This window comes from Hippocampus guttulatus, chromosome 4, assembly GCF_054856545.1.
Source record: "Hippocampus guttulatus isolate MCC_2025c chromosome 4, RoL_Hgut_1.0, whole genome shotgun sequence".
NCBI lineage: Eukaryota > Metazoa > Chordata > Actinopteri > Syngnathiformes > Syngnathidae > Hippocampus > Hippocampus guttulatus.
This window is the reverse complement of record NC_141264.1, coordinates 25,949,157-25,973,167: the sequence shown is the minus strand read 5'-3', so window position 1 is coordinate 25,973,167 and position 24,011 is coordinate 25,949,157. Positions and strand designations below refer to the sequence as shown.

The window sequence follows — 24,011 nt, the reverse complement described above, 5'->3', positions numbered from 1 at the left end:
TTCTCGAAACGAAAAGTTAAAGATGAAGGGGAGGGACTTAAACATCACCTGAGTGTTGGTTAAATGAAAATAACGTCAATCAAAGGCTTTCAGAGCTAGGAAGGAGCTCTAGATGGCGGATGATCCTTAGGAAGGCTGCTATGGGCTGTCGTCATTCCGTTTTTCTTGCTCCCCTGTGTCGACTGAGGCGACGTCCTGCTATGTTCAAGTGATGCCTCCGCTCACTCGCTCGACGTTTTGACGGGTTTGACGCCGTTTCGCTGGGCTTTGGTGTCCGTTTTTGCGCGTCGACGGAGCCGTCTCGGCTGTGGGAGTTGCTCGCCGTTGTTTTCTATGCAGGGCTCCGGCAGCCATGGCGCGCCTCCATTTTTAGAGTGCTGCTCGCCTCTTGTCTCGCTGACGCTTGACAGCGGAGCACCTTCGCCAAAGGCCTATGATGTATTTAAAACGCGATTCTTTTGGTATTTAATGACAAGTAAATTACTTTTTGGGGGGGCTGCCTCTGCCGATTTGACGTTTTATTTAATTTTTGCAACCACGGCGAATCGAAAGGAAATAATGCAATCAATCTATCGGCACTACATCGCTCTGGGATTGCTCTGTTTACATCGATTTCTTTATTAATCCTACATTGTCTTCACGTTTAACTTTATTCCTAACGGAGTCGTTTTTTTTTTCGATGACGCAGTTTGAATTAATTGATGCGACTCGGCACTTGGACACATTGCTGGCATATGTAGGCTAAATGAATAGCACATGCCGTTAGCAAGTATATTTCGTGTATCTAACAGATGTGTATGTATCTATAATGAACAATCACTTGGATTAAATTCCACTTTCTCCTCTCGCGTCGCACCGTTTTGGATCTAAAGTGCTTGCCGAGGAGCGAAGGGAATTGCGAGGCACTTGTATGCTACGTTATGCCTCCTGGAACTTTTTGAGACGAATACCAGGACACAAGATCACCTCTCCCAACGGATCTATACACTTGCATTGAAAACACACACACACACACACACACACACATATACATTTTTCTTCAACGATGAAGAACAGAAATAAAAAGCAAGGGGATGAAGGATCGACTCAAAGCAATGCTTCCAGGTATGCAACTCATTCATTTTTTTAAAAAATACCATCGTACGTCTGCAGAACTTGTTTACCTTGTCGAGCATGGTCGATCACCTGTGTGTGTGTGTGCGCGTTGTGTGTGGTGGGGCTATTTGCATATGCGTGCCACTGACGAGGTGCACCAGTGTCACCAATGACCTTGCTATTGTTTAATAGCCACACCCCGATTTCGTAGCATTTGTTAGTGTAGTGTGCCTGCAAGGCCCCCCCCCCCCCTGTGCCGGAAGATCCTTTCCCTGGAAGTAAAAGCGATCGAACTTACCTCCATCCGAAAGTATTGCATGCTTTGTGTTGTTTATCAACTCAACTCAATTCCACTCGACTGTTTTTATTGATCACTTTAAAACATGTATACAAAGTGCTGTACATGGAGCAAAAATAATGAATTCTGCAATAAAACAATAACAAAGACAGTAGAAAGCACCCCCCAAAAAAACTTAAAAACTAAAATTCAAGCCTCATGCTGAGTCAAAAGCACGGCCTTGTATTTCTACTTTGTGCTGCATTGCACCATTTTATCAACGTTATTTGACCCCCAAAGTGCATTTTGGATTGTTACACGTATTTGAATTCAATGCTTGTTAAATAGAATATTTATACAAATACACATTTTATACAAATGAACTTGAATCTATTCACAAAATGTTAACTTTTTTTTGTACTTACAAATTCTGGAGATCGATATAATCACATGCAAGATGTATTTTAAAATTAACTTGTCTGACATTTTAAACTTTTCACGAGTGAAACACTTAAATTTGCGTTCAATAGAAACATTAGTTTCCAACAAAAGCACAGTAAGTGTCCAAAATGATTTGCATGATTTTTGCTCACGATTTCACAATTTTATTGATTTCAATTAGCCTGTATTTCTTGTCACGTTTTTGCTTTCACTTGTTGACTTCAAATCAGATCAAGATGATTTCCATATCAGCAAAAATGTATTATTTCACCTTAAATTTAAGATAAGATAAGAAAACCTTTATTAGTCTTGCAATGGAGAAATTCCCAATTCACAGCAGCAAAGTTATGAAAGGAAGAAGTAGAACAACAAAATATAGGAGCTGCTGGAAAGGCAGCCACTCACGCGGCGCCATTTTGAAGTCAAATTAGCGACAGTGTTGCGTGCGCATACTTTTCTTCATGTGGCTTTACACATCTAATTAAGAATGTATCATTGCAACTTTTGATCTGAGCTCCAATGTAGGGATACTTATTTTCTGTCTGAACACTTTTATTTACTTTTAACTTATAGAGATAGTAGGGTTATTCTCGTGTTGACCTCTCCCCCAACTTTGCGCATTAAAGAAACGAATAACGTCATTTGCACAATTTGCATCATTGGAACATTTACTTATAATATGTTAAATCTGGGTGATGACTGATGTTCTCTTCTTCCTTAACACATACAGTATTTTCGTCCCAATTTAAATATTCACCATTATAAAAACGCCCGCTGCGTGCCGAAGACACTATTTTCTACATGAACTGCTGAATACTCTTGAGCACACAAACTGTCCACTCTCACTTAAATAAAATTGTGCACTCGTGGCAGCCATTTTATGTTGGTTAAACATTAAACTGAGTTTCTTCCTGTTTGGCGTCAAACCGCCTCTTCTTTACATACTAACATCGTGGGAACCCAGAATGCAAACAAACATGAAATGCGCAAGCATGAACCTCTCCAAATGAGTAAGCCACGTAACAGTTAAATATTGTTGAAAATCTCCAAATGGCCCTTGCGCTCCCTGTTGAGCTGAGTTCACTCACTGCATGTGGAGCTCAGGAACCGGATGTGCTCCTTCACCAGTTTGAACAGGACAGCGGCGATTGGCTCGACTGTCACCTAGCAACGCATTAACCAATAGAAACTCGAGATTTCATCTGTCGTCTGACCCTCATTATTATTCACTGAAAGAGGAAAAGGTTTCTTCCGCGTTAGGTCATCGCGGGAGGTCGTGGATTGCTTTATATGTCGCTACGACCGTTACCTTTTTTCTAAATTGTCAGCAAACAATTTCAGCAATTATTTAAATGCTTAAAATTAGAAGATTAAATTATGACACATTTTAAAGCTGTTAATGTATTGTTAAATGGCGCCCCCATGTGTTTGCCTGCGCCATCACGGGTTTTTTGTTCTCCCCACACAGACTCCCTTGAAGATCGATTTAATAGTGTAGTGTCATCCCTAAAATACTAAAATACATCTTAACGACAGCTCTAATTGCTATTTTTGATAGATATTTCATGATGGGTCGTTTTGTCATAGTGTACTATTGATTGACATTACTAAATCGCCCAGGCTTTCACCTCATTAATGACGGTCCAGTGTAATTCATAAAATTAAAAGTAATAGATGAGAGAACTGAAAAGGCTCAGCTTTCAAATTGTTACCTGCCCTATTTGCTTATATAAAAATGCAAATGACAGTACAAGACTGGATACAAAACAACTTTTGCCGTTTTGAGACATTTCTCCTGATACCAAACACGCTGAGGGAAAAAAAATGTTCTTGTCCCCGCAGCATTTCCGCCTCGGATGAATCCAACTGCTCGGCATCGGAGTCGGGGAGTCAGTCCGAGAGCGAGCGCGGCAGCGTTCACGGCGGCGAGAGGCGACGGCCCCGCCAGTCGGAGTCCAACAGCTCCTCGGGGTCGGAGAGCCGCTCGGGGAGCGGCAGCGAGTCTGCCGAATCCAAACGGCAGCCGAGCAGCCATCTGAAAGACAAGCCAGTGAAGAAGAAGGAACGTCTGGCTGATGTCAAGAAGGTAAAGGAAGCGCCTTCTGCCTTGTACGCTATCACTGGCGTGTCCAGTATGTAAAAACCAAACTACAAAGCCCCATCCAAATGCTGCATTTTTAAAATAATACAAAAAGGAGACCAAGCTGAATTATTTAAAAAAGAAATTGCCACCATTAATGTGACCTATATTCTGTGAAACTCTGTTTAAAAAAAAAATGGACAGAAATGGAACCAAACACCTGAAATAATGTGTTTTCACCCTCTTATAAGTGGAAGAATTAACCAATGGCATTCAAACTCGTGTTCAGTGGGAATCTGCACACACACGTCGCCCTATAAAAAGACTGATGAACCCCAGCTGAGCTTTAGATGTTCTTGTAGCCTTTTCTTGTCATAGGTTTGCATTCTGCAAGGCACCTGAAGGTTGATACAAATAAGATAAGATAAGATAAGATAAGAAACCTTTATTAGTCTCGCAATGGAGAAATTCCCAATTCACAGCAGCAAAGTTATAAGTAGAACAACAAAATATAGGAGCTGCTGGAAAGGCAGCCACTCTCGCGGCGCCATTTTGAAGTCAAAATAACAAAAATAACACAACACAACACAACACATAGGACACAGTCGTGCAATCTTCACCACTTTTCTGCATACATTTTGTTGTCTGAAGCAGTTATAGATGAAAGAGGAGAGGATCAAAGTGTCCTTTCACCAGTGGATCAGAGACGTCATGCTGAAAATAGAATAAAAGGATCAACATGCAGGAATGAATAGGCAAGAGGCTACGATGATAGTTTTGAGGAGTTGATTTTTAGTAGTTTTCAAATGATAATTGGATTTTTTTGTTGTTTTTTTCCTCAATCGTGATGTCCGTATTAGTCAAAATAATGATTGAGTTTTTTCTACAATGGCCCAGTCCTCATCTAGACCCGTTCTTTCTTCACGTCATACAAGGAGTGAAGTGTCTTGCTTGAATTTTGTGAGCTTTCTACAGTCTAAATTTGATTACGCTTCCTTATTATCTTCTTTCCAGATGTGGGAGGAGCATCCAGATGTGTACGGGGTCAGAAGGTCAAATCGCAGTCGACAGGAACCATCTCGCCTGAACATCGGCGCTGGGGTAAAGGCCAAGAAATGCATAACAGATGCTGCGGGGGTCCTCTGTTTGTGACGGGAGTTCCGTTCCGAGGGCAGCTTGTCAACTTGTGAACGGAGGAACCCCCCCCCCCCCCCCCCCGTTGTGTTTTTTTTTTTTTTTGGACTTCTGAAAACCTCTGTTGATGTTTTCACAGGGCAGCAGTGACTCCGAAAGTGAAAGTCCCAAAAGAAAAAGCTCTCGCGTCAAAAAGAAGGAGTGAGTATTCAGAGCTCGTGCACAGCCGATAGACCGTATGCGTACCTCATCCCGTTTTCGGAACAGTCACAATGTCATCGAGACGGTGGCGCAGCCTTTTCAGTTAGTCTTCGGATTCTATTGCTCTCCACGTCCTCTCATTTGGGTAACTGTTGTTGGCCAAGTTAGATTCCAGTCAGCCGGGGCGATGACGTTATCGCCATTCTGACCATTCTCCAGTTCGTGACTTTGCCCTGTGCGAGCCTCCCTCTACCCACCCACCCCAAAAAAAACGCCAAGCTCGCACTTTGTCACGTAAAACAGCGGTGATGGGCCCTGTGGGTGAACTTGTGGCATCTCTTTGTTGTAAAGTATCTGGAATGATGATGATGATGATGATGATGATGATGATGATCATGACGAGGAGGAAGCTTCCAGCAGTACAGACAGTGAGCAGGAAGAGAAAAAAGTAAGATCCAGACGACTTCCTGCTAGAAGGTAAGAGCTTAGCGAGGCCTGGCCGTCAGACAGTTACCCGCCGGTCGTCTTCATTCCATGTCGAATTTTCTCTGTTGCGTGCGCGATTTAAAGCAGGGGTGGGAACGCCCGATCGGCTCCGCCATGCAATTTGAAAAACACTTATTCGAAAATTCTGATTGGGCGTTGGTTTTTAATAGCCACTTCACATCCATCCGAGTCACCACCGATTTGTGCGCAGCCCTTCGCTAAAGGCGAAAATGCTAGTCAAGGGCATTAAAGTCCTTTGTATGCTGAGCACCTGTGTCCATGCAATCGGAAAAGATTGTTGAAAGTGAGGAAAGCTTGGCCTGAGAAAAACAAACCAAAAAAAAAAAAAAATGGATTCATGGTGTTTTCCATTCATTTCAGTTGGGAACTTTGATTTGAGAGACTTGTGATTTAAGTTAGGAGCATGGTCATGGAACAAATCAAACTCATCAAGTTACCGCAATATTTTTTTCTTCACAAATTTGAGGAAAAAGGTTCCCCGCTCCTGCTTTCAAGAAGACATTTGAAATTGTCTCTAAAGTTTGGTTTGGTCACGACAGTGGATCAACACAACACGCCCCCTCTTGGCCCTCTTTTGGCCATTTGCTCTTTCGCAGACCCCAGACAAAAGCGTCAAACAAAAAACTGTCCCAAAAAGCAAGAAAGTCCAGGAAACAGGAATCCTCTCCTGAGGACGAGGATGACGACGATGAGGATGATGAGGATGATGATGACGAGGAGGAAGAGGAGGAGGATGATGATGATGATGATGATGAGGACACTCCAAAGAGACAAACTCGCCGGAGAGGGGCAACTAAAGTCAAAAGGTTTTGTTTTTTTTGTTTGTTTTGTTTTTTGTAAGACTGGTGGCAACATTGCTGCAAACGTGACTGTTGTCCAGCATTGATTAATTGACAGCATCATAAAAAGGTTTTCAAGCAGTACATTTATATTAGACATGGCTTTGGCCTGAGCAAAAAAAAAAAAAAAAAACTGAATAGGTGAGTTTAACCCCCCACCCCCCAAAAAAGAGCTAATAGGCGCATTTGCAACTGCCATACGTGCTGTTTCCTAATTGTAGCTATAAAGAAGACCAACATGACTTTGAAACGGACTCTGACGACCTCATCGAGATGACGGGCGACGCGTGCGAGGAGCAGCAAGATGACGACAGCGAGACCATTGAGAAAGTCATGGACACCAGGATGGGCAAAAAAGGAGGTGATTACAAACTCCGTGCAAATAATACGTCGAGACCTTTCGAAATATCAACCATCTTTTGTCTTTAACGTCTTAACTTGCGACAGTTTGCTAGCCTAAATGAGAACGCAGCGCCATACATGGGACGAACTTTACCGCAGCCTATTGAGGAGCCAAATTTTCACGTCAAAAAAAAAAAAATCTTTTGTTGGTCTATTATGGCGGACTGGAACGGATTAGTGGCGTTTCTATTCATTTCGATTGCGGAATTTGATTTGTAGAGGGGCAACAATGAATCAGTTCATGGACAACTAACCGATGATTTTTCATCATCGATTCATTGTTTTGAGGCCTTGTTTAAAATTGTACATATCGGCAAAATTTTCGGCTCTCAACTGTAAATTCATCTCGCATCTCATCTCCGTGTTGAGTCAACAGAAAATCTTCTCAATCTGTGTAAATGTTCCATTTAGTGCAAACCAGACTCGGTTGTGAACGTGATTTCTGTTCTTTGCGAATCTTAGCCACCGGCGCTCCCACGACCATGTACGCCCTCGAGGAGAACGGGGACCCGTGCGAAGGCTTCGACCCCAACGACCAAGAAGGGGAAACGCAGTATCTGGTCAAGTGGAAGGGCTGGTCGTACATCCACAACACGTGGGAGAGCCTGGACTCGCTGACGCAGCAGAAGGTCAAGGGCTTGAAGAAGCTGGACAACTTCAAAAAGAAAAATGACGAGCTCAGCGCATGGTGCCAAACCTTTTGACTGTCAAGCAAATCAAATCGTGCCCCACAGTTGAGCGTTTTGAAAAATGAAGGGACGGAAATGTTTTAGGTTGAAGAAGGCGTCTCCCGAGGACGTGGAGTTCCACAACTGCCAGCTGGAGCTCATCGCAGACTTGAACAAGCAGTTCCAGTTTGTGGAGCGCGTCATCGGTAAGAGCTGCTCCGGTCGCGGTGCAGATGTTGGCCGAGGCCTCCTCGTTCATTGCGTTTGTCATCACCAGCGACCAAAACGGGAAAAACTCACGGCTCCTCCGACTTCCCGTGTAAGCGACTCGATGTTGGAAGCGTGCGGGAGACGCGGCCGGCGCTCGCTCAAATGTCTTTTGCTCTTCCAGCTCACAGTCACAAGAGCACGTCCAACGAGCCCGAGTACCTCTGCAAGTGGATGGGCCTCCCCTACTCGGAGTGCAGCTGGGAAGACGGCGCGCTGGTCATGAAGAAGTTCCAGCACTGCATCGACGGCTTCTTGAACCGCAACTCCAGCAAAACGCTCCCCTCCAAAGACTGCAAGGTACGAGTCCAGCCGCCCGCCCCCTTTTGAAATGGATGGACAGTGCTTCAGATCCCCCCCCCCCCCCCCCCCCCCCCCCCCCCCCCCCCGTGTTCTCAGGTGTTGAAACAAAGGCCGAGATTTGTCGCTCTGAAAAAACAACCCACGTATATTGGAGACGAGAACCTGGAACTGAGAGACTATCAGCTGGCCGGCCTCAACTGGCTCGCTCACTCCTGGTGCAGGTAGCGCGCGGTGTCGGCTGTGCGGGTGTATTTTATTTATTGATTTATTTTATCTTGCACTTGGCAAATACTTAATTTACAACCTAAAACCAACAAAAGCTCAACTAAATGAAGCATAAAACAAAACAAAACAACAACAGCAACATAAAATGTATACTAAAACCAACAAAAAAAAAAAATTGAAGAAATTTGCCCAAAGAAGAAATTAAAAATAGCGGAACTAACTAAAAAGAAGAAAATTAAAAAAAAAATCCCAAACTATTCTAATCCTGCCTCACATGAGCATTGTTCAAATTTGGATTCGACCTTACAATTTATATCATTGTGCCCCCCCCAAAAAAGTTTGATTGCTGGTTGATGACTGTAAAAAAGCATTCTAAAAATGAACACTGTCATTGAATGAAATGGTGCGCGGCCACCGCCAGCCGAGGCCCGAACCGGACGAAAACACAACCAGCGGCATATTGGCTTTCAAAGGTTCAGAGCCACGAGTGATAATAATAATAATAATAATAATAGATTTTATTTATAAGCGCCTTTCAAGACACCCAAGGACACTTTACAATAACAAAAAACACAAAACAATACGGGTTGAGCAGCGGCAGCCAAAACGCGCCAGCGTTCACTCAACGGTCGAGGAGATGACTAAGAAATGAATCTGCGCACACACCCGCCTTCGTGGTTGACTTGTTCCATCTGCAGCAAAGCGTTTTTTTTTTTTTTTTAAACAAACCAGGCTTCTAATTTAATCCCTAAATAAAGCCCCATCTCCTCTTAAAATCTTGAGGTGATAAAGCGACACGGCTCCCGCCACGCGTCGTGTTACAACACTTTTCAGACCGCTCAAGTGTCCCAGCTATTTTCAACACTTGACGTGTCCAAATGACGCGGGGACAGACCGAGCCTATCGGAAGCACTTTCTAGAAACGACACAACAACTCGGCTCGGTGTTGAAGGGGCGGCAGACGTGATCTCCTTCCTCCTCCTCGTCTTCAGGTGCAATAGCGTCATCCTGGCCGACGAGATGGGTCTGGGAAAGACCATCCAGACCATCTCGTTCCTGTCCTACCTGTTCCACCAGCATCAGCTCTACGGGCCCTTCCTGGTGGTGGTGCCGCTGTCCACGCTCACCTCCTGGCAGAGGGAGTTCAACACCTGGGCCCCCGACATGAACGTCGTGGTCTACCTGGGTGACGTCATGAGCAGGAAAACGGTACGGAGTAGCACATCGGGCGCTCGGAACCATTTTCCAAAAAAAAAAAAACAAACCCAAACCCTCTCTCAATGAAAAGAATACAAACCGCTCGTGGCCTTTTCATCCGGGTTCCGGATTTTTATTCCAGCTCGGGGTCGATCATTTCCCCAAACCGAGCACAGTTCAATGACTTCAATCAAATTAGGATGAGCTCCATTTTTGTCTTGAATTGATCAGGAATGAGTTCGGCGCCTCACGGTGTCGTTTCTTCTTCTCCGAGCAGATCCGCGACTACGAGTGGGTGAACCACCAAACCAAAAGAATCCGTTTCAATGCACTCTTAACCACGTACGAAATTCTCCTCAAAGACAAGGTGAGTGCTTGCTTACACAAAGACAACACTGGCCGACATATTAAAAACAAAACAAAAAAAAAAGTTCTTTTTGTGCATTCTGTGGGTCATTTTTGGCTGCCGAGTCCAAATAGGACAGGACACCCTTTGCCTTTAGTCGGCTCGAGTTTTTGACATTGATATATATTTGATCATTCGTGCGCTTTGACCGTTTACCAAATGTACCTTGATGGTCACTAATGGCAGTGTTTGCGTGTTTTTGCATTCCAAAAATCTCTCGTTTGCTGCCGATTGTGCTTCACTTTCACATGACGGGCATCGAGAAGGCTCTCTGCCACACCGATTGCCGTCCAAACGCCAGAGGAACTCCCTCGCCACCCAAATGAGTTGCAACCAATGACATCAAACGGCTTCTTTTTTCCCCCCCCCCTCTAGGGAGTCCTCGGAAACATCAACTGGGCCTTCCTTGGCGTTGACGAGGCTCACCGGCTGAAAAACGACGATTCCCTCTTGTACAAAACCTTGATGGAGTTCAGGTCAAACCACAGGCTCCTCATCACCGGCACGCCGCTGCAGAACTCGCTGAAAGAGCTCTGGTCGCTGCTGCACTTCCTCATGCCGGACAAGTGCGTTCCGCTCCACGCCTCCGTCGACAAAATCGAAAAGACGACGCCTCGATATTCTTTTTCTTTCCCGCAATCCGCCGCGCGCTCAGGTTTGACTCGTGGGAAGATTTCGAGGACGACCACGGCAAAGGAAGAGAGAACGGCTACCAGAGTCTTCACAAAGTGCTCGAGCCGTTCCTGCTGCGACGTGTCAAAAAGGACGTGGAGAAATCGCTCCCCGCCAAAGTGGAACAGATTCTTCGCGTTGACATGAGTGCGCAGCAGAAGCAATTTTACAAGTAGGATTCTCGATCTGTCCCTTCGTATCGCGATCTTGCCTTGTCGCCAGACGTACGACGGAATCTCTTCAAACGAGTTGAACTTTGAACTGTACGAATTTGAGGCTCCCCCCCCCCCCCCCCCCCCAGAGTTTCTAAGTTTGCTTGCTTTGAATGTGTTGCTCGACACTTGCAGGTGGATTTTAACGCGGAATTACAAAGCTCTTTCCAAAGGCACCCGAGGCAGCTCCTCGGGCTTCCTGAACATTGTGATGGAGCTGAAAAAGTGCTGCAACCACGGCTTCCTCATCAAGCAGCCCGAGGAGGGAGAGCCCGAGTCGCAACAGGAACAACTGCAGGCACGTTTGCTGATCGCTCGATTTTTATTTTTATTTTATTTTTTACCCGCGGCCTCACCACGGGCCATCCTGCGTCATCGAGCGAAAGGTGAAAATGTGTGTGTGTTGTAGGCTCTGGTGCGGGCCAGCGGAAAGTTGGTGCTGCTGGACAAGCTGCTGACTCGCCTCCGGGAGCGAGGCAACCGAGTGCTGATTTTCTCGCAGATGGTTCGAATGTTGGACATCCTGGCTGAATACCTCACCAGGAAACGTTATCCCTTCCAGGTAGCATTCACCTTTTTGGCTCAACGCGAGCCGTGTAAGAAAGAAGATGTCCAAACTATGGCCCGGGGGTGGGGGGGGGGGACATTTGCAGCCCGCGCCATGTATTCAAAATGACATTTGACACAGCCGCCACAAGGGTAGTTGAAAAAAAAAAAAAAAGGAGGGTGGAGGTGGGCAGAATGAGAAAGGAGGGTGTCGGAGACAAAAAAAATCGGTGCCACGAATGCGAACATATTGATTCACATTCTGAACAGCTTTTCCAGGTATGCAAAGACACAAATGAACAAAATTAAGAAGACCATTTGTCTTCAAAACTCTGAAGAAGAAAGATCTTTCCATTTTACAAGCAGAACTGGTTTGGACACTCCTGAAATAGGAGAGAAATCAAAAAGTTGAACGTATGTAACCATGTCAAATTCCGATTAAAAAGACATGTTTTCAAATGTTGATCATTTCTACGATATCGTTGACCTACTAGCGTAAATTACAAAAATGACCAAGGTGCTTTTGAAAAATGCAGATTTATTTTGTTGCTTTTGGATGCGTCGTTTAGAGTATGACGTGATATGAAAAATGTACATATTTATTATATTTAATATTAGCTTGGTTGTTTTGGGGAGGGGGGGGGAACTTACAGTACAGTGGGACTTTTGACTTTCATGTCCCTCCCATCCTTTGACGTAAAATGTTCTAACTTGTCAACGGGAGATCCAATTTTTGTTGTTGTCCGTCTGCAAATCTCCCAAAGTGTTCCAAAAACATTTGTCTTGGTCTGCGTTCACGCAAACTCGTGTGTTGACGCAGATCACATTTCGGGGTTGTGTCACGCATACTCGGCCAGGCCGCGAGTTCACGCGGTTATTTATATCGCCGACTTGTCTTCGATTGGAGCGCGTCCAGGCTGCGGCAGGGCGCTCGGCTCCGTCCCTGTTAGCCGGTGGCATTTGTTGTGATAGAGCACTGCTCAACATCCACTGGACTCATCGACTGGTCTTATTTGTCTCTCCTGTTTTTAGCGATTGGACGGCTCCATCAAGGGAGAAATTCGAAAGCAAGCATTGGACCACTTTAATGCCGAAGGCTCAGAGGTACGTTCAAGGCTTCAGCACCCGAAGCACTGGTGTTTGTGTCAACAGTTTCAAAATGTCATGGCGTTGCATGAATGACTTAAAAAAATCTTTGAATGGTGCAAAAAATGGACCCCCCCCCCCCCCCCCCCCCCCCCGGCCTGATTACTTGTAATGATGTCGCTCGCACACATCTTGCTAGTACTCCGCCATGGAAGTTTTGTGTTTGTGAGCAGAGCGCCGTATCTCTTGCAGGACTTTTGCTTTCTCTTGTCCACGAGAGCCGGAGGCTTAGGGATAAACTTGGCCTCGGCCGACACCGTGGTCATCTTCGACTCTGACTGGAACCCTCAGAATGACCTGCAGGCACAAGCCAGGGCTCATCGGATCGGCCAGAAGAAGCAGGTACGCCACCGCCGAAATGGATCGCAACTCTCATCGTGCCGTGTCACGTTTGGCATCACGATGGACCTCCTCACCGGAATCGGCGCGTAAATTATTATGACTCTTCTCAAGTTGATTTATGGAGCGCATTAAAAACCAACCACAACTGTGTACAAAGACCCCCGTGTGGACAAAACACTATCCCTTCCGTTTTCCTTCTGTTGGAATTGAAGAAGTTCAGCGCCACTCAGCCTTTGATTTCCTCCAGACAGTGGCCTGAAGGCAAGAGCGTTCTTTTTGCCCAGCGGGACATGTCATCCGCATCGCAGTGAAAGGAAATAACATGCTTTCTTAAGATGGAACCCAGGGGCAGCAAATACAATGAAAACAGCAGGGGCCCTAAAATGGAACCTTGTGCCACACCAAGCAGCAAGGCTAACAAAAAAGTCCTGCAGCCTATAGACGGTCCATTTGCAACGATTTGTGCTTTTGTCCCGGCCGTAGGTGAATATATATCGACTGGTCACCAAGGGAACGGTTGAGGAGGACATTATTGAGAGGGCCAAGAAGAAGATGGTTTTGGACCACCTGGTCATCCAGCGAATGGACACCACTGGCCGAACGGTACTGGACAGCAACTCTGGCAACACCAAGTAAGACCTCTTTTGGGAGTCACCTGAACGTGCCCCCTAGCGAGTCATCACACTTGGCCTTCTTTTGGGTTTTCCAGCTCCAATCCGTTCAACAAGGAAGAGCTCACCGCTATCCTCAAGTTTGGTGCCGAAGAACTCTTTAAAGAGGCGGAAGGAGAAGAGTCTGAACCCCAGGTGGTTAGGGTCATCCCGAGTAGCCCAAAAGCGCACGTCTCAACGTTTCTGAAGTGACGCGGCCGTGTTTTCTTTTCATGCAGGAAATGGACATTGATGAGATCCTCAGGTTGGCCGAAACCAGAGAAAGTGACCAGGGCCAAAGTGCCACTGATGAGCTGCTGTCTCAGTTTAAGGTGGGTCCATTCGCCCTCCTCTTGGTGTATTTCGCTTCATAAATCTCAGGGCGTATATTATTGTTGATATATTGCGTCATTGCAGCCAGAAATGGAAAGTCGGGCCACAAATCCAATCTCTTCGGTCACTCCGCCATTTGTGTTTCGCATTGAAATGAATGGAAATGCAATCGGGCTGTTCCGGCTTCAAAACAAAGTCGTATTTATCTTCTTGTGAAAAATCAATAGGAATAATGATGCCGTGCAATCTCGAAAGAAGTCAGTTTCTGAAGAATTAACGCAAGTGGGAGCCTTTTTGGCGCATCATTTCCGTTCAAATTGCATTGTGGGACGAGGCGGCCATTTTGGGGTGGCGGTATCCATGGTGAATATAAACAAGGCTGTGTAGTCGCGCAGAATTCAAGTCGCCATGTTCGAATGCAAGCAGGGGAAAGCCATTGACCACACTTTGACCGGCGAGCTCTTGCACTGAGGTTGAAGTGGGAACCCCACAGAGTTTGACCTCTCTCAGTGCACAGCATCCACTCGGGACAAAGGTCTTGTTGTTGTTGTTTTTTTTTTAACTTGTCCTTTTTGTGTGCGTCGATGTTAAGTGGCTCTTGGGTGTTGACGAGCGCCACGCCAATTTGATGTCTTGGCAATCGTACTCACAGTAGCTTTTCCCAACCCAAACTGTCTTGAGAGCCATAATGAGGGCTCATGTCGAGCACCGCGGAGCTTTTCCGCACTCCCTGTTCATGGACCGACAACAATGTGTGAACCAAGGCTATTGACATTTAAAAAAATAAAATAAAAATAAAAAATCCCCCTGCAGGTGGCCAATTTTTCCAGCATGGAGGAGAGCGCTCCCGACCTTGAGGAAAAGCCCTCTCGGGAATGGGACGACATCATCCCCGAGGAGCAGCGGCGCAAAATGGAGGAGGAGGAAAAGCAGCGGGAAATGGATCTCTTCATGCTGCCCAGAAGCAGGAGCTCCAACAAGCGGGTGAGGCCTCTGCTCATTTACTCCCTGTGAAAGCAGACGTCAAGCCACCCCCCCCCCCCCGCCCCCCAAATAAAACAACTGCTTTGGAACGACGTGGCTGTTCAGAGACTCCAGCGCTCCAGATTTGACTCCCTATTTGCGGTCTCAGGCTCAAGCCAACGACAGCGACAGTGACGTGGGCTCCAAGCTCAAGCAACACTCCTCCGGCTCTGACAGCGAGACCGACGACAGCGACGAGGACAAGAAGCCAAAGAGGAGAGGCCGCCCTCGAGCCCGCAAGAACAACGTGGAAGGTTTCAACGACGCGGAGATACGCAGGTCGGGTATTTCGCGCTGGTTTGGTGACATTCCCGCGGCGCTCTTGAGGACTCGTTTGACGCTCGGTGGTCTTCGTCAATGCAGGTTCATTAAGGCTTACAAGAAGTTTGGAGCGCCACTTGAAAGGTAAGTGCTCAGTTTATTTAAAAAAAAAATCAAAGCAAATCAGACCTCCATTTTAATTGTCATGTCGCACTGAATCGCTTGGTAATGAATAAGCACCTCACCTCCAATAAAGGCCCTGTGTGTGTTTTTTTTAAATCCCAGAAAAAGACAAACTTGACTTCATTTTGAAAATGAATTTAACTTCATTCACCTAAGCACCATCATCTTTATTGGTGAAGTTTGTGAGGGGGGGGGAACACACACACACAAATCATTTGTTTTTGGTAGTTTGAGTCACTCCGGTATTACGGCAACGAAACAAAATTTGCACAGAGAGTCGTGGCGCACTTAAGGATGAGTGTGGCGGTGAAGATCAGTTTGACGGCAATGATACGTCTCGTCGTGATTGTTGTTGTCGTTTGTACAAAAACAAATCAAAGTTTAAGCCAACACGCTACCATACTTCGAGTAAAATCACAGCTAGCGAACACACACACCGCCGCGGCCACCATTTGAACCGAATCACTTCATCAAATTTCACGGGACTCGTCATTTGTCAAGCCGGCAATTGTCAAGCGCGCTTTTCTGCATCTCCAGGTTGGAAGCCATCGCGCGGGACTCGGAGCTGGTGGACAAATCGATCGCAGACCTGAAGCGACTGGGCGAACTCATTCACGGCAGCTGCGTGGCGGCGGTGCAAGAGCACGAGGAAAACCTGAAAGAGAACCCAATCGAAGGTAGCGCCACATTACCTTCAACGTCGCTTTGCCACTGCCGAGCTGACAACCAGGTCATTGCAGCCAAAGGGCCCGGCAAGCGGCGAGGAATAAACATCAAGATCTCGGGGGTCCAGGTCAACGCCAAGTCCATCGTTCAGCACGAGGAGGAGTTTGAGCCCCTGCACAAAGCCGTGCCCGCCGATCCGGCCGAGCGCAATACGTGAGCAAGCCGCCCAACCGTTCGCGGGGGGGGGGGCGCCGCGCGCGCCGTTGACGTTCTCCGGCTCGCCCGCAGGTTCAAGCTCGGATGCAGAGTCAAGGTTGCCCACTTCGATGTGGACTGGAATGCCGAGGATGACGTTCAGCTCTTACTGGGAATTTACGAGCACGGGTTCAGCAACTGGGATCTGATCAAGACCGATCCGGACCTCAAGCTGGCCGAAAAGGCGAGTGCGGCCGACGTTTGACACCGCGGGCGAAGATGCCCGACTCATTGATGCCCGCCTACCCCTGAAATGTTTTAGTGCCGTCGTAGTGCACCGTCACATAACTGGCGGTTCAGCGCTTGCGCATTCTCGTTTTCATGGATTTTAAAAATACGGTCAAACCTGGCTTTTTGTCCATAATCCGTTCCAGAAGGCTGTTCGAAAACCGAAACCACGCTCTTTTTCAAATAAAAATGTTTATTGAACACGTCTGCTCACAACGGAAAGCGACCCGAGGAAGCGTCACCAAATGGTGCATTCAAGTGCACTCGGTTTGTTCGAGAACCGAAACTTGTTCGTCATCCGAGGCATAAAAAACTCGAACTTTTTGGTCGAAAACCAAATTGAATTGGTCGAGAACCGAGGTTTGACTGTACGGATGTCACCCCCGCCCCGACAATCTTCTTCTCGTTTTTCATGGAAAACGCCCATTGAATGTTTATTCAGCATCACCCCAGAACATTTCATTCGGCGTCAATTATCGATGGTGATTTTTTTGCTCTGGTCTCCGTCCCTCGCGAAGAGCGGGGGTCCGCTCTCGTCACAATTTAAAGCCTACATATACCCCAAACCTCGACTAGAAAAGACGCATAGCGTAAAAGTAACCTTAAATGAATAGCTGCTTAAATGCTTTCCATTTGAACCAAAGTTCGGACTTTGCCGGCGTATCAGTCACAACCCGCGCAAAAAAAATCAGCGGTGAACGTTCCAATTAGAGTTGAATTTGTCTGTATGTGCCCCCGCTCCCCCCTTGCACAGATCCTGCCGGACGATCCAGGCAAGAAGCCTCAGGCCAAGCAGCTGCAGGCGAGGGCCGAGTACCTCCTCAAGCTGCTCAAAAAGGAACAAGACAGCGCCGATGCCTCCAAAACGGGGGACGAGGTGAGCCGACGGATGACGGCCGGCGCCGGCGCCGTTCCCGCCGCGTCTGCGCCCGCGTCGCTCATCCGGCCTCCGTCGCCAACAGGTCCTCAAAGTGAGGAAGAGGAAGCCTCGGGTGAAGAAGGAGAAGGCCGTCAAGGACGAGCAGGGCAACAGCGTGTCGTCGCCGCGCCTGTCGGACAATCCGTCGGAGGAAGGCGAGCTCAAGGTCGCTAACCGCAAAGGGACGCCTGGGAACCTCCGCATTGGGGGGGGGGTAGGGGGGGGGACTTTGCAAATCGTTCTCACCGCTTCCCATTTGAGCAGGAGGAAGGAAGCGAGAAATCCCCTGCCAAGAAACGACCCAAGAAGAAGGATAACAAGGAGAACAAAGAAAAGCAGGGAACCCCCAAAAAGGAGAAGGAAGGCGAGAAAGAAAAAGCAAACAAGGCCAGGAAAGAGAAGGTCAGTCCTTGCCTTGTGCGCCTTTCAAGCATTGGCCACCATATTCGCCACGTCAACGCCCCCTTGAGGCGACCTCGGCCGCCTCATCCGCAGCTTTCGATAGCAAACACCTTTTTTCTTCTTTTTTTTTTTTAATCAGGTACGTCTTTCTGTTTTGTTTTTTCACGCGGTGGACGAAAGAAGGGTTTCAAAATGGCCGACACTGAAAGGGTTCATTACTTGAGATGTTATTGAAAGAAATCAAAAACCTTTGGGACTTGATCACTTTCTGCCACCCGGAAGTACCACGGCACTCATTTACAACATGACAAAACACGCCTGTAGACGCGCGCGTGCGTGCGTGAAGTCTGTCATGTGAGCAACCGGTCGCTGGTTTTAACGTTCTTGTTTGCACGTTTTAGCCGAAAGGAGCCAAAGGGAAGAAAAGTCAAGGGCCCGTTCACATCACGGCGGGCTCCGACCCCGTCCCCATCGAAGGAAAAGAGGACGACAAACTGGACCAGGAGACTTTCAGTATTGTGAGTTTTGAAATGAGACCGGGCGACTTTTAGACGTCACCGGGATGTACTTGTCCCAAAAAATGGGAACAATCGGCGTGACTGCGTCCACAGTGCAAGGAGCGCATGAGGCCGGTGAAGAAGGCCCTGAAGCAGCTGGACAAACCGGACGAGGGCTTGTCGGACCGGGACCAGCTCCAGCACACGCGCGCGTGCCTGCTGAAGATCGGCGACCGCATCACCGAGTGCCTTAAAGCGTACGGCGACCCCGAGCACGTGAAAATATGGCAACGGTAAGATGGCTGCGCTCTGCGGTCGGCAATTGGAAAAAGGGGCCTCTCGTCTACTTGGCATCGTTCGGACCATCGTTCAGACCGCACTTCGCGGCTCTGTCAAATGAAAGTTGTTTTCAAAAGTCTGTTTTCTCCGGCACTTTCAAACAACCGACACGGAGGTTATTCTAAAGAGAGCGAGCGGCAATGGAAAAGGCTCCCGAGCTTCCGCTTAGTTCTCGGTACCTCGAATGTTTTCTGGTCCGTCGACCTGAGGCGGGTGTGGAGGAGCTCAGAGAGGTCAGGTGGGGGTCAGCAAGATCCCAAATAACGGCATCTTCAAAAGAACTCGAATATGAGCCAGTGAAGGGACGCCAGAGGAGGAGTGACACGCTCCCTCTAACGAGTACCAGTCAAGAGGCCAGCGGCAGCATTTTGGACCAACTGGAGACGCTGAATGGAGGATCGGCCGACTCCAAAGTCAAGTGCGTTCCAGTAATGCAGTCGGGATGTGGCCAAGGCGTGATCGACTGTTTCAAAGTGCTCATTGGAGAAAGGAGAGGCGCGACTTTAGCCAGCTGCCGAGGACGAGAGGAGCTCGGTTGAACAACGGCACCGATTTGCCAGTCCAATTTTATATCGCTTGTCCAGATCAAGACCCAAATTGGAGATCATTGGCTTCAGAGAAAAGGAGCCTTCTCTGAAAATTGAAATCGTTCAGTGCCATGCAGGTCTTCATACAAGCGGTTGTCAAATTCCACCCTGGCGCATTTTTGTGACTGACACGGACACTAACGGAAGGCCTTTGCTGTTTCCCGCAGAAACCTCTGGATTTTCGTGTCCAAGTTTACGGAGTTTAGCGCCCGGAAGTTGCACAAGCTCTACAAGATGGCCCAGAAGAAACGCTCCCACGAGGAAGAGGCAAGTGGCCGGCAAATGCGTCCTCTTCATCTTGTCCTCGCCCTGACCTTTTGGCTCCATTTGGACGCTTCCAGAAGGAGCACAAGAAGAAGGACGAGCCCTCCGGCAGAGGGAAGCCTTTCCGGACGGACGCTTCGGCGTCCGGTCGCGAAGCCGCGGGCTCGCAGTCGGCTTCGTCTCACGCCATGCAGTCGGGCCCGCACGGACACCACCGAGATTACAACGTGGGCGCCAAGCGGCACTTCCCCAACGATGGTAAATACGCGCCTCGGGTGTTTTCTTGTGGGTCGGCTGGGTCAACCCCATCTGGCATCCGTTTTTCGATTCATCTCTTTTTTTTTTTTTCCCCCTGCCGTGGTTGCCAATTCAATTCAAAGTGAATCTCTTCAAGGCTTACGACACACGGCAAAATATTTCTTTCACAAATGGACTTTTTATACCGGGTGGAGGGCGCGGGGGCGACGGGATCTCGTTGCGACTGGGAGCGGAACGGCGCCGTTCGCCTCCTGGCACCTTCTCAACAATCTCGGTCGAATTTGAAGTGAGTCGATTGTGCTCACGCAGACCGGGGCGACTGGCAGAGGGAGCGCAAGTACAATCACCCGGGCAACCCGTCGTGGCAGGGCGAGCGGCATCACCCGTACGACGCCCACCGCTACAAGGACCACTACGGCGAGCGGCACGCCCACGGCGACTCGTACCGCAGCGCCGGCGGCTACCGCAACAACAGCTCGCCGCGCAAGAGGCCCTACGACCTGTACGGCAACGACCGGGACCACCGGCCGCACCGGCCCTACTACGACAGGTAAACGCCACCGCGATGCGCCGCTGCCTTCGAGCGGCGCCGCCCGGCCCGCTCTTCGACAAACTGCGAGTCAAAGTACACGGAAGGTCAAGACGGGAGCACATTTGGTATGGACTCATTTTGGGGGGGGGTTACAAAGTAGAACTGGTAAAAGTATTCTGTTCTCCTGCATGTTAAAAAAAAATGGAGTGAAATAATTATGTCCTCAAAAAAAGATATATATACTGTATATATATATATTTTTTAAAAATAAAATATCAACTCTGAAATAAAAGTAAAAGTAAAGCTATATTTTGCCATCCACGTAGTTTAAAAAAAAAATGAAGCAGCCTATTTTGACGAATGAGGCAGTCGAGCGTCCAGTTAATAATTTTCCAATGGAGGGATTAAAAAACAACAACTAATGTGCGAAAAAGAAATACTCAAGCTACAGATCCATGAAAAATCTACTTTAGTAAAGTAAGAAAGTATTTATTCTTCACTGCTTCCTACCACAGCAAAAGCACTTTATAACTCAAAGTCATATTTCAAAAAGTGTATCATCCCTATTTGAATCATCCCTTAATCGGTCCATTATGTTTTTAGATTCATCAATGAATCAAATCAAAAGAAAACAAAATCGAATTTCCAAGTCATTCGTCAAAACCGGGACATTATTTCCGACTTGAGATGCGCAGGCGTGAATGAAGTTGCGGCTTCGTTCCGTCACATGAGCCGACCTGCGGCCGTTTTGTCTTCAGACACCAGGACTCCAAAAGAAGGCGTCCGGACGACTTCCGCTCCAACTACCACCACCAGGGACGCGACGGCCCCTCTCAGGACTTCCGTCGGATGCCCGAGCACCGGGCCGGCCCCCCGCTGGGCCAAGACCACTACGGCAGACCATTCCACCTGGACAAAGCCTCGCCGCTGGACCCGCGCTCACCGCAGGCCCAGAAGTCCCCGCATGACTCTCGCTCGTCCCCGGTGGAGCCCGACCCCCCGACCGAGGCCACCTGGAACCACAGGAAGGCCTAAACCTTTGGACTGGACCGGTCATAAGCTTGATGCGATCGGACAGTGTTGCCCTCAAAGACGGACAGCGAACCGTCTCCAGTGAAGTGACTGGACAAAATGGAACGGAGGCTGAGTCCCATGGACTACTTTCTTACGGTGGCTTTCGGACACGATGAACTTTTGACTGACCTTAAAGTGCCTGGTTGTGTTTTTTAGTTGTTGTTGTTTTTTTTTTTTTTTTTTAAATGCACGACAAGGGGGAATTCAGATGATTTCTGTGTGTTTAGCTTTAAGTGTCATTGAACAATGTGAGTACACAAGAATGTGTCATCGCGTGCACTTTTTTTTTTTTTCTTTTCGTCCCCCAGCAGCAGCATTTGTTAGGGTTGCAAAAGGGTGGAAGATTTCCTGTAAATAACCACGGGCAGGTTTGGAACTATTCCAGATTGAAATACTTTCACAGGAATTGATTTGGAATGGAGGTTAATGTACTGTATTTTGTTCAGGCGGAACTATCAACAATTATTTTGTTTTGTCATAAGTAGAAATCGATTCACAATAAGCTAGCTCTCCTTGTGAGGACATTCCTGTCTTTAATCAGCCCCCCCCCCCCCCAATCATGTCTGAATCCAAATTTTACTTGCAGATCAAAGCAAAAAAAACAAAAAAAAAAAACATGTCATGTATATTCTATTGAAATTCCCTATTAAGAGTCAAGCTTCCATTTAGTAAAATCCGGGTTTATTCCATCAAATTTCCGGGCCCGGCGTCAGCACAGGGACACCTGCGACCACCACTCGGTATGCTTGATAGCGTTAGGATTCCTGTCAACAACTCACTATTCCATCTCGTTTACCAAAACAAGCGAAAAGAGCCCGTTCGTCACCTGCGCTCTTAATTGCTATGGGAAGTTCCACCATGAAAAGAGTTCCCTTCATTTTTGCACCTCTGGCATTTGTTGCAAAATGGTGGCCAAAGCCGGGCGGTCATGGAAGACTCAACCGTGCCGCTACTTTTGCCACCAGAGTGGTGTTCTCTCCCCCCCCCCCCCCAACCTTTGATTCACGGCACATATTTTACATGACAAAAAAAATGAATACTCGCAGCATCGGAGCAAACAAAAATGTCAAAGTATTGAAATCATCGCCACGTTGGCTCTATTTCCTCACAGGTGTTCTTTGTGAACACAAAGCTGTTCTCCGTTGTCGCCGAGGCAAAACACATCTAGTGGATGACCGAGGAATTGTTCTGCTTCTCCCGATGCGTGGCTAGTGTAGGTCGATGAACAGAGATGCATTATTTTTTGCAGAAATTAAGTCTTTTTCTTTCAAGTGGCAAATTTGGGAAGAATCAGTATTAGTTGCGTCGTAACGCTCGGATCCCCCTTTTGGCTCTTTTTCCCCTCGAGGTATTCAGGAATGAGCGCGTGTTTGTGCACGCGTCACGGATGACACGACACTTGGAGGGCACTTGACTCTCAGTGCCAAATGCGAGCCTCCATTCTGCGCTTTCCCCTTTCTCCCGTTTGTGCCTTATGCATGGGCGGTAACTCTATGGTGGTCCTTGCACACTACATGCGGGGGAGGGAGGCTTGCTGCTGCGTATAGTACAGTATTTAAATCAAGGGGGGGGGTGTCAGTGTGTGGGGGTGTAATTGTGCTTGCTGTGCAGATGGCAAAATAATTGATTTTGTTCATCAGGGACAAAAGTCACGCGTAGACCACGCAGTGCATGCGTTGCTGTACTTGGTTCAATTTTGGTGTTGCAAAGGAATGGAAATTTCCCAGCAAATTTCCTTGCGACTGGAAGGAAGGGAGTTTGGAAATGATGAGCAAAAGTTCCCAAGGAAAGTTTGCTAGTTTCAAAATGTCCAGCATTTTGCAACCCTAATGGAATTTGTTAGCAATCCAAACAAAATCTTTTGAGTGAGTTGATCTTTGAAGGAACGCCGGGAAGTGGCCACACAGAGCCTAAAATGGCCGCCTTGTTGTGTCTTTTCGGGCGTGTCTTTGTGAGACTTTCTTTTTGGTGGGTCTGCTTTTGATAGCTTTGCCTACCAAATTTCAGTCCAACTGGTTTCGGGGGCTGAATTTGTCTCAATGTTACGATGAATTATATGTAAATTTTCACAAGTATAGAGTATTCCAGTGTTGAAAATCCCTGAAAAATTGAAGCAAATTTTTGCACTGTGAGGAAAAAAAACCCAAAACGTACAAATCATGTAAAAATGCCCCTAATATATATTTTAAAAATCCCATTTTAAGGACATACGGAATGGCTGGATTACGTGAAAACTGGCAAAGGGACCATGTATCTAAGTGGTAGTCATCATGTATTGTATGTAGTAGAAATACAAAAAAAAAGTGTTTTCTCCTCCTCTTCCTCCAGCACCACATCAAGCAAGCTCCAGTCCTTGTATGATCTGTTCTCCCAGGAAAAAAAAAAGTCTAAATAATTTATATTTGTGACAACAACCACTCTTGATGAGAAATGCTCTTGTACATATGTTTGGACATATGTAATAAAAATTTGTTACACAAAAGAACATACAGTTTGAGTTCATTTGCGATTTCTGCAATCATTTGAAAATGGGGGAGGGGAGTGCGACCCCAGGGAACATTTTTTTTGGGGCGGCTGTAT

At 47.3% G+C, this 24,011-nt stretch overlaps 1 protein-coding gene across 2 annotated transcripts; it reads left to right on the top strand.

Annotated features, from left to right (window-relative positions):
* Positions 1-23,916, top strand: chd2 (chromodomain helicase DNA binding protein 2). Of its 2 annotated transcripts, XM_086109862.1 has the most exons (38): positions 1-1,104; positions 3,656-3,899; positions 4,908-4,994; positions 5,167-5,228; positions 5,580-5,705; positions 6,332-6,541; positions 6,796-6,935; positions 7,439-7,664; positions 7,750-7,850; positions 7,922-7,963; positions 8,036-8,211; positions 8,311-8,435; positions 9,432-9,648; positions 9,914-10,003; positions 10,418-10,608; positions 10,698-10,886; positions 11,062-11,224; positions 11,336-11,488; positions 12,505-12,576; positions 12,811-12,960; positions 13,444-13,592; positions 13,670-13,766; positions 13,850-13,942; positions 14,757-14,927; positions 15,076-15,245; positions 15,330-15,371; positions 15,948-16,087; positions 16,151-16,289; positions 16,365-16,515; positions 17,314-17,436; positions 17,522-17,644; positions 17,743-17,880; positions 18,282-18,398; positions 18,492-18,670; positions 19,471-19,570; positions 19,645-19,825; positions 20,135-20,375; positions 21,116-23,916. In XM_086109862.1, the coding sequence occupies exons 1-38, from the start codon at positions 1,046-1,048 to the stop codon at positions 21,390-21,392; spliced, it is 5,454 nt and encodes a 1,817-aa protein (XP_085965988.1). In that variant the 5' UTR covers positions 1-1,045; the 3' UTR covers positions 21,393-23,916. The 2 variants fall into 2 exon arrangements, with proteins under 2 accessions (XP_085965988.1, XP_085965989.1); XM_086109863.1 differs by lacking the exon at positions 5,580-5,705 and having other exon boundaries at positions 2-1,104.
* Positions 23,917-24,011: the final 95 nt, after the last annotated feature.